The sequence below is a fragment of the Olea europaea genome, chromosome 5, assembly GCF_002742605.1.
Source record: "Olea europaea var. sylvestris chromosome 5, O_europaea_v1, whole genome shotgun sequence".
NCBI lineage: Eukaryota > Viridiplantae > Streptophyta > Magnoliopsida > Lamiales > Oleaceae > Olea > Olea europaea.
This window is the reverse complement of record NC_036241.1, coordinates 12914663-12925544: the sequence shown is the minus strand read 5'-3', so window position 1 is coordinate 12925544 and position 10882 is coordinate 12914663. Positions and strand designations below refer to the sequence as shown.

Sequence of the window (10882 nt, the reverse complement as noted above, 5' to 3'; positions counted from 1 at the left end):
GAAAAAATCTTCCATGGGGCAGTCGCCTTATTATGGTGTGACACCTTGTCGGTTGGCTGATCACACACATCATGTAGCGGTGCAACCTCCCCATGGAAGATTTTCTCGTAATTGACACAAGATTACAGGATGAAATAGCAAACATTATGTCAGGTAATATAGAGTCCGCATGCTCTCTCAAAATGTTTGTCTGAAAGATGAAGAGAGAAAAATAAGAGCAAAGCAATAGATTGTCTAATTCTTGTCAATTGGGATGCAATATATTTAAGGTGATCTTATGCATCAAATGAAAATTTTGACAAGCACAACACGTGTGAAAAGTTTCACATCAAAATTCAATTGAAGTTGTTGATTAATCAATTTTTCAGTAACTTTAGTGTTAACATTAGCATAATTATCAAACTAAAGCTATGGATTTTACCTTTGCAACGAAATTCTTCAAGTATACTCATTAAAATAATTATTTCATACATTATGTGCAAATTCAATGACCTTCAATGGAATTATTTTATTTATTTATTTATTTATTATTTTGCATTATGGAAAACTTATCAATTTAATGGATTGTGGTGCAAATACATCCTTTATGATTTTTTTTCGAAAACACATTTTAGAAGTAAATTAAATGACACCGCTAAATTTTTTTTAATTGTTAATAATTTGTAATTTTTTAATACCATATAAATTTATAAAACCTTTATGAAGTGTACCTCTACTAGTAGATTTTGCACCTTGATTAAAATCATCTTTGTATAAATTCCGTTAAGTGCAAGCTTTCTCCCATGGATAGTGGAAACTCGGCATCAGCTATGAATATTATCATGCATTCCAGCATTCTTTCTGGATGATAAATTCAGTTTGCAATAGCTGCTCCATAAGCGCCCCCCCCCCCTCCAATAGGGGGGCACCACTTGGGTATTATGGACACCATTATGGTGTCCATTATGTACCCCAAGCATTACTCTTTTCATAATGCATGTTGTATCAGATGGTGCCAATTTTTATTTTCAAGTGAAGTTCTTTCCATAGTAATTGCAATATGCTCTAGCAACGTGCTATCATTTTTTTAGTGAATTATTTCCAACATTCAAAAGTAGGCTCATTGGCCGTCTTGCGTATCTTTATAGAGATCGCTTCTTCCATATTGTAATCAGGCTCAATGGTTGTCAATTTGGTAGTATTGACATTTATCATAATTGAATTATCGCAAGTTCGAAAAAAACCCGTAGATATGAGTATTGAAACTACAGAAAAATTGGTTAATTTCCTCATAGGGGGTTCATGAATCTAGTGTAATGCATATCGAATTTGTAGAAAATTTAGGAATAAGAACTACAACTAATAGGTACAATGAAAATTTGAAAAAGAAGAAATAATTAAAAACAATGGAAGAATTGTGTGATATTTGTAAACTTATATTGTTAAAGAGATGTGAGTGGCATATTAACGGGATTATAGAGAATTCTAAAATGTGATGAAATTGATTTACTTGGCCCTATTTATAGACCGCGAATTCAACGGACAAAAAATAATTAATTTTGAATTTTGAATTTGTCTGATCGTCTAACTCAATGACACCCTTCTAACGTGGGATGTGGTTAATTGCAGTATGCATGGCTACTTGAACAATCTCGACTTGCGAGCCGCTCACTCAGGGCAAGCCAAGCCGAATGAAGATGGATCGATTCGTTTATGCAGCTTGACACCCTTATATAATAGGTCAAATCAATTCGGGTGGCCCATTAATTGTATCATAGCGGCGCAATGGCATAAGGTACATTATTTTGTTTAATGCAGCATAATTTGTATATTTATATTTGAACATGAAATTGTTTGTTAATTATGCTTTTATGCAGTAAATATCGCAAACTGTTGAAAATTAGCCACTCCTGTCGATATAAATTACATCATAATAAATAATCAATAAAGGACTATGATAATACAATGAATTTGGTTACTCTCAATTAATTGCCACGTTTTTCCAACCTGAGGGTAGCTCAGTGATCAGGTATTGAGTTTGCTCCCCAATAGTCACCAGTTCGAATCTCATCAAAGCCACTGAAATGAGTACTCGACTCTAAATTTCAGGGCCCTGTGGAGTTAGTCGAGATATGAGTAAACTGGTCCGGACATCCACGGTTATCAAAAAAAAAAAAAAATGTCATGTTTTTCCATTTGTCGGATGACTTGAAAGTTAAGTGCTCTCTCAATTCCATTTTATATATGATGATTTTTCTTATTTCCTTGTTCCAATTATATATTCCTATTTCTTTATTGAAAATGTTTTGTTTTGTTCGTTACTAATATACTCTTATTTAATTTATCTACTTATATCCAATTTTTCTCACTAAATCTTGAAATTGTCAAAATAAATAAGAATCAACTAGAATTGTTTTTGACAAAAATTTCTTTTTCAATAACATTAAATAAGATTTCTTAATCCGTGTAATAAAAAAAAAGCCAATTTATATGAAAATGACAGATGGAGTATATGTTAGGGAAAATTTTATAACGAATTAACTTATAAATAAATAGAAATGAGTATGAATGGATAATATCTGTGAGTTCATTAGAATTTATAAACAATATAATTTATAAACAAATAGAAAAGAGTGGTAGATAAACAGATATTACTCATGGACCGTATTGAAATGTAAGATTGAATAAAATTTCACCATTCATAAATAATTTATAAATTTTGCTAAATGAGGGTTTAAACATGAGTCCAATAACGTATTATAATAATAAATATTTTGAAAATTAATAAAGTCTAGACGTCAAAAATTAAAGGTGAAACCTTCCTTTAGCCTTCATATTTTGTTTCAATTTGTTATTGAAAAAATTGGCACCCACACCAAATTATTCTTTCATTCAATTTGAAGCAATTGTGAAAAGACAATATTATTATTATTATTATTTTCTTTTGCCCTTTTTTCCCCTTTGCTTGTTTCTAATTTGTTTTATGACTTTGTTACCATCTAACAATGAAACTAAACAAAATTCAACAAACTTTCCTTTTAATTTTAAACATAGATATTTTATATATATAATTTGAGTTTTGTGAAAATAAGGAGAAAATGAGCTAACATTTTCATTTGAGGAGTCGAGCATAGTCAATTTGTGTGGTACTATTTCACATCTCCATCCTATGTAAACTTCAATTTTAACTTTGCCTTTGACTTTTATTATGTGCATACTATGACTAGAATTAGTAGGCTTACTCATAAGCTATATATACCTTTTGGTTGTTTTTATTCTTAAAAAGTATAAAACTTTATGAGCAAGTTGAGATTGGCTCCAATGAGGTATGTTTTATGCAATCGAAGACTTGTTAAATTTATGATCCATTTGGCAAGGTTTAGGAAAAATCAAAAGCTGTATTTGAACATGTTTGAATAATTTTTAGAGAGTATTTTCTCTAGCTAAAAAAGTTTTTAAATGAAGTTGACTTAAAGTAATTTTCTCAGAAAACTTTTTTATAAGAAACGAAAATTTGATCAAACGGGAAAAAATATACTAAATAAAAATAATTAAGATTTTCAAGTCACTCTCAACATAATATTGCGTACAATACTTTTGTATCTATATTCATATCTAAATAACTTTCAATCAAATAAATCCTATCTTATCTCCGATAACTGAAGAACAAATGCAGTTAATGTACGATCTCGCTAATTGGTTTTGAAAAGAACTCAAGAAACTATATGTAAGAACATGATTAATTGAGAAATTTACTTTAATTCTTTATGTACTCTTCCTTTTTTCCTTATTATTATTATTATTATTATTATTTATATCTAAGGGCTCATAAAATATGTCATTTATAGTTATTCAAAAACAAATGATTAACAATACGTGAATATGTCATAATATTCTCTTGAGTTGTTTTGGTGAACGTCCTAAATATGTTAAGAGCTGAAATTATATCATAGAAAATCTAGATCGGTGAAAAAAATTGCGAAAGTTGAGACCGGTGTCGATTCGATTTCAACAGTTTTGTTGGAGCATATTGGCAAGATCTATTGTTCTAGTTGAGATTCGTTACCTAGTCTTTCTTTATGAATTGGTTGCTTGGTTTTCAAGAACAAGCTGACTTCATGTCTTCTCAAGTTAGTTTAGATTCTAATAGTTTTTCAACGTACCAAAAATGAACAGAGTGGAAAAGTTTCTAATTAGTTGTTCAGATTTGATGTCTTGTCCATATTGTTTTTTCTTGACTTTTATTCAACTTACCCACATTCGGTATTGTTAACAAATATACCTGCCATGAAAATTATGCAATATTATAAAAGTTTGAATTTTGTTTGTCAAAAAGTAGGAGGAAAACGAGAATTATGACCTCGGCATGTTGTAATAAGTCTCAACTTTTTGTCCCGTTTAATTTATTTTTTTCAAAATTTCGAATTATGTTATTATTAGAGAATAAAATACAAATTTAAAATGGATTTTTAACGGATGAATTGTCTAAAAAAAAAAAAAATTTAATCTTTTTTTCCTTCCTTCACAGGGCGGGGCGAATTTTATTACCATCACTACTGAGTTTTTTACTTGCTGCATCATATTTTAATTGCACTTAAAATTATCAATCTTTGATCGTTATAACACTAACGCCCCTTACTTTTTTAAAATTTAATCTTCAACATTTCATTGATTGTCATGTCTTGTCCTTGAGATGTTTTCTATCAAAATATTTTGCTTGCGTGTTTTGAAATAAGAGAAAAATATTTTGTCCCACTTTTACATTTATTATTTTTTATTAAATATGATGGACAAACAAGTTATTTTACACTTCTTGCAATGGAATGTTCAGACATAAATCGTTATAAAAAAATGAGATGTAATAATAAATATGAAAGGAAATTAAAAATATGAGAGGTTAATAATAATTTTTTTTAACACAAATGATTATCTTTGATATTGCCAAAGATGAGTAGATGTAATTGTTATTGTCTTGTTTGATTTTCGGGCCTTTGTGTTGGGCCCACTGAACTCACGGGCCGGGCCACAGGTTATCCCGTCCAATTTGATACTCCTAAAAAGATATCCAAATCTACTCAATACGGCCCACATTGACTACAATATTACGGCTCAGTTGCATAAATAGTCATTGTTTAATCCAATTTATAGTTTATATTATCATTCATAATAATTCTTGAATTATGCTTTCAAGCCGTTAATTTTAAAAATATTCATATTAAATTATGTGAATTTGGTTAGTAGTAAATTAATTAAAGGTTATGTGTTTCCTTTTCCTTTTGACATGGGCCCTTAATATTGACTTATAATTGTTTTAGAAAATAAATTAAGTCTGAACATGAGAAAATTAAGGTAACTTTCCGGTTGGTGCTTTATTCCAAAGTAGGCACCAACTTGTCACTCGAACCAAATTCGCGCAATTTTTGAGTCTTTAATATGTCATATATGTAGCAATCGAGAAAAAAAGATTTTTATTTCTTCTTTTTTCCTTTTGTTTCTTATAATTTTATCATTAACTAGTAATTACTTAACAATGAAATTGAACGAATTCCTTCAAATGTAACTTCAAGTGCCAGGAGAATATAATATTGAAAATCAAAAGTCGATTCAGGATATAATTACATAAACGAGGATTGATGACTTTCGATATCACATTTCTTTCTCTATTTTGACTTTTCTATATACAAGGTAATTAAGATAGGGACCCAAATTTCACTTGAGTAAANAAACCATAAGAATAAGCAACCTTCTAATTGTCTCTATCTATGAATCCTAAAAACTTCATGAATAAGTTGAGATTGGTACATTTCATGCATGTGTTGAGTGCAGCCATGTCATAATGACTTACGAAAGATAGTTGGATCTCGATTGACATGATTTTTGAAAAGTTAAAAATAACTTCTCAGACCAAGAAGCTGTTTTTGGATATATTTGAATAATTTTCTAAAACTATTGTGTCTGATTGAAAGATCTTTTAAAAGAAGTTAGTTTAAGATAGAAGTAAAAGTAGAAGTCCTATAAACAAGTCTTAAATTATATCTAAACAAAAACAAACAAATTTGATTTATCTTTAGTCACAACAAAAAATTGCGTGGGATTACAATTACATCTAAAAGTTTAAATTGTAGAGGATGAGTAGCATGTATTTTAATCAGAAGTTCGACATGTAAATAATTTTGCTTGACGATGAGATTGGACCAACAACCTTTACCAATTGCCCTGCTTCGTCATCTAAAAGTTTAAATAATTGAGAACGTAAATCTTCAACATATAAATCCTCTTTCTTGTCTCTCTAGCACGTGCCGTTGTAAGTATATGCAATGAGATGATTAGCATGCCCAGTGTTGACGAGCTAATTAAGCAAGGAATCTTTGTCCGTCCTTCATAATATATACAAAATTAAAGTTATATTTTACAATACATGTGATTTTCTTGAAAGCACTCTATACACATGCTGACAATCAGGATCACTTGTTAACCAAGTCATGTCTTTCTCTCACTTCAATTTTCACCTAGTTAAAATATTTCAACGATAAATTTTTATTTAAATTATTATTTTATCTGTTTGTATCACTATTTAGCCCCCGTTTGATCCTCCATTTTTAAAACTCGTTTATCCTTAAACTCATTTTCTACCACAAATTCTATGAAATCCACAACTTATCAACTAAACATTTCATGAACATTTATCAAAATCTACTAAAATTTAATACATGATTTAAATTATGCTTTAAAAGATGATTTTAAACTTAGCGGAAGCTCGGTCTCTAGCGTTTATTTGATCATGTATATTTATTATGATGATATGACACGCAGCAAGTGATTAATAAACTTGCTATTTTTGTGTCATATCAAAATGAATAATGTTATTTGCAGTCATTCATCATCGTAGTCATCCTACGTGACATACATGTAACGGTTAGTGATTTAATACACGTAGAATAATTGCGATCCTGAACAACTATAAATGGCATTATTCTATCAAAATATGTCAATGTGAATTCATGACTAATACTTGGGCAAAAGATACATCAATCAAGCCTGATCCTGAGGGTAATTTGAAGGTTAGGAAAAGGTAAAGCAATTAAAGTAAATAGATAAAGGAGGTAAGAAGTGCAATGCCGCAATATTCCATGATTTCCATAATCCATGGAAAAGTTTCCAGTAATTTATTGCAATTTTGACCAAAAAATGAAAGTAAAAGGCAAATTGTTCGTCTTTTACTCGGCAAGGAAAATTCGTTAACCATCTCAATTCAATGTTTAAGGTATTAATTATGTACCGGTTACTAGTTATTTAAATATTATTTTCAACTTGTCGATTTATATAGGCCAAATCATTTTTTTTTTCACATCAAAACCTCGCAAGTGTACAATTTTTAATAAATAGGTCGCCATCGAGAATCAAATCTAGGTCTTTTGCTATGATTTGATACCATATAAAACAAACTTATCCAAAAACTTAACCTCTTAGATTAGACTACACGTATAAATCTTAATTTTAACAAAATACAACATTACTTCATTTTACATCAACTTCTATAATTATTTCAAAGGTAGTCGTTAACTTGTCGAAAGTGGAAAAGGAGAACCCTTGTTTGGTACAGCTAAATATCATAATTTTTATTAATTAATTTTGATAAATGTTGATGAATAGTGTGGTCGTTAGGTTCCACGAAATGTATAGTTAAAATTTTCTATGAAAAAAATGAGTTAAAAATGAGGACAAAAAAAGGGATGGATTCAAAGCTATAGATTAATTGCAATTTAGATGAATATAAGTAGTTGCTAGTTGCATGAAAGTTACTACTTATAGAGAATGAGTAGTACTTACATGAAGGAATTGTGCTCTTGGTGGTGGAGCATAGTCTTTGTAATGAGGAAATATTGTTTGATAATGGTAAATTCTTTATTTAGTAACAGTGTAGGGGTTGAATAAAGACATGTAAAGCGATTTTTATGTCGAATACGAACCTCTATAACACGTAGTTGTTTGTTTCACAATCGATTAGGAAAAATATTGATTCTCATGAATATAAATTTTACCAAATTTATTTTATTCAAGTCTAATCGAACTCTTTTAGATTGAATTTTCAATATAATCTCCCAACGCCCTTTAATTAAGGTCAAATTGATCAAAATATGAACGCATGAAATCCATTACTATTCAATTTGACGCGAGTCAAGCAATCTTATTTGAGATTGAGATGAAAACTAGTTAGGCCAACACAAATTAAATTAAACCAATTACTAACTTCGAATAAATTATAATATAAAACAAATTTATTTGATTGATGGACATATTTTCAAGCTTGTGGGTGCATGCTTTCCTCACAAATGACTAATGCTTTCATAATCAATCATCAAATAGAAAAATATAGTTCCTTAATTAGCTTTGTGGTACAAGGCAACTAGCAAATATCTATCATAGCACAAAAAGCTAAAAGGTCTACTCACCAAAAATAAGAAAATGCTCAAAAGCCCCCCAACAAAATCATGAAAATGGATCAATCGAGTGTACACAAGTTTGAAGCAACTGTGGGGCATATAATTATCAGTTTAGTACTACATTGCATGTGATTGGTTGTGCATGGATTTCTGATTTATTGATTTTACGTTTCATTAATATGTCATATCATCGGCTAAGCATAAATATTTAAAAGATCATATTACATATTTATCGTCCAAAGTACAGATTCCCATCATAAATATATTGAATTAATATGCTACAACATTTTGTGAAAATTCTACAAAAGCGGGGCATTAGATTCCGAAATTTAATTTTTGGATCTAATTTGGCAAACTAATTTCATCAAGATCGTCAAGCGACAAGAAAACTTCATCCAAGCATGAAAGTTCCTGCCCGTCTTCATCGTCGTCGTCATCATCATCGTCATCGTCCCCACTACGCTCATACACTCGACACACCACCCAGTTACTGTAATCCTACAAGAAAATATAATAAGAATTTTTCTTACTCAAAAAATTTAAAAATAAAATGTTATTCCATAGATAAGCAACATTACAAAAATTATATAAATATGTACTTACTATTCTGGAATTTCTTCTTCTTGATGATCTCCTACTAGAAGAAGAGTTTGAAATCCCATATTCCTGCATCATCCAATTAGTTTTGACACCTTCGCTATTGTAGAATGCATAATATTTCTTCATCCCAACCTTTTTGTTAGCAGTACTAGAGCTGTAAATTGGTTCATCAATTCCTACAGCTTGCCAATATCCACTCCCACCAATTCTACTCTGTGTCCTTCTGCTATAAAAGTACCATTTGTTGCCTTCTTTCATTGCTTTACCTACATCACATAGAAAAAACACATTTAAATAAGTAATATATCCACTTTCACTGAATATTTAAGTTTTTAGTTGAGCTAGTTCAACATAGTATCATAAGAGGTCGATAGGGAGAGCCACTTGAGGGCCAATTGGGGCCATTGTGTTTGAACAAAATGTAATTGATCCAATTTTTGGATTGAATATCTTCAATAATAAAATAATAATATTTTTGGTATTCAAGTCGAGCGGATGTCTATCTATGAAAAATTGTGCATGTATTTGGTGGTTCGATAAAAAGTGAATGTGGCCCGCAAGCGTAGATTGAGGAGAGTGTTGAATAATAAATTGAATAAGGGCCTGTTTGTGCCCCTTTAATTTCAAAAAGTGTATTGTGGAACAGTGATTGATGATTTAAATATGTGGTTAAAAAAGAAGGAAATTTTTTTTATTTATGTGTAATATTATTAAATGAAGAATGTGTGATTGAAAATGAATACTGTAGAAAAAATAACTTGGTAGAATGGTTGACAAACAAAGGCTAAGCAAACTCGTCGCTTCTCTAATATAACTTTTACGCGAATAAGAAAAGAATAAGAATTGGTTTTACCCTCTAAATCCCATGGATCATAGGGATAAAGGTCAAGATCCGGAAAGACATCAGGATGGCAAGGCAAGAGTTCTGCTTTTCGATGGAGGAAATGAACCACAAGCTCTTCATCAGTTGGATAGAATCGAAAACCTGGTGGCAGATTCATATTGTTATCCCCCATTAGTGATCAACCTACCAAAATGAAGAAGAATATGTATACTTAGGAATACTGTGAAGAAGAATGATGACGAGACTATACTGGTAGAGACTGATATATTTATAGGTACGAAAAAGAGGAGAGAGAAAGGGATTGACGTGAGAAACAAGGATGGGTTTTTTTCGATCAACACCACCATCAAGATTGAAACATGCTCTTCTAGTTTTGGCGTTTTTGGCATTTAAAAGTGTGGATGCAGCTCTCACAGACGGCAGAAAACGGGATATATATGTTGGATGCTTTCCAAGCAACAGGTTTTCTTCATATGGGACTAATGGGACGTAGGGACCTACCGTAAGGGATGGAGTGGGATAGGACATGGTAGGGTGTGTATTTTTTATTTTCTAAAGTAATGCTATTCGTAATTGCGCAAATGCTCATTACGACAGTCGTCTTACATAGCATGCACATGGCATGTCATTATTTGATGTATACTACGACGGTCGTTCTATGTGATATACACATAGCAGGTGATTATTAAATTACGTATAGCAAGAGTCTGTTATGGTAAGCAATTGCAAGTCTCATATTTATTTTTTTTTTGTATGAGGGAGCATGGCATTTGCGATCCCTAACTTTTTGAGTGAGTAGTAAGTTAGTCTTAAGTCTTTAAATAAAATAAAAAAATATTCTTATAGGGGGGCACTTTCTCCCGAAATCGGTGGAACCCAACCGAAGTCTAATAGAATCGGTCAGTTTAGTTTCAATTCCTCTAATAGTTGGGCCGACTTTGGGACCATACATTGAGAACCAATCAATTCCGATTGGATTCTTGGTTCTGCTTTGAAAACCAATAGTGAATTCGTT

The 10882-nt window shown here is 30.9% G+C and overlaps 1 protein-coding gene across 1 annotated transcript; it reads right to left on the bottom strand.

Moving 5' to 3' along the window:
- Positions 1 to 8618: 8618 nt before the first annotated feature.
- On the bottom strand, positions 8619 to 10290 carry LOC111394701 (NAC domain-containing protein 104-like). Its single transcript, XM_023020645.1, has 3 exons — positions 9877 to 10290; positions 9027 to 9289; positions 8619 to 8921 (listed from the first exon to the last, which is right to left on the bottom strand). The coding sequence occupies exons 1-3, from the start codon at positions 10037 to 10039 to the stop codon at positions 8766 to 8768; spliced, it is 582 nt and encodes a 193-aa protein (XP_022876413.1). The 5' UTR covers positions 10040 to 10290; the 3' UTR covers positions 8619 to 8765.
- Between the last annotated feature and the right edge of the window lie 592 nt (positions 10291 to 10882).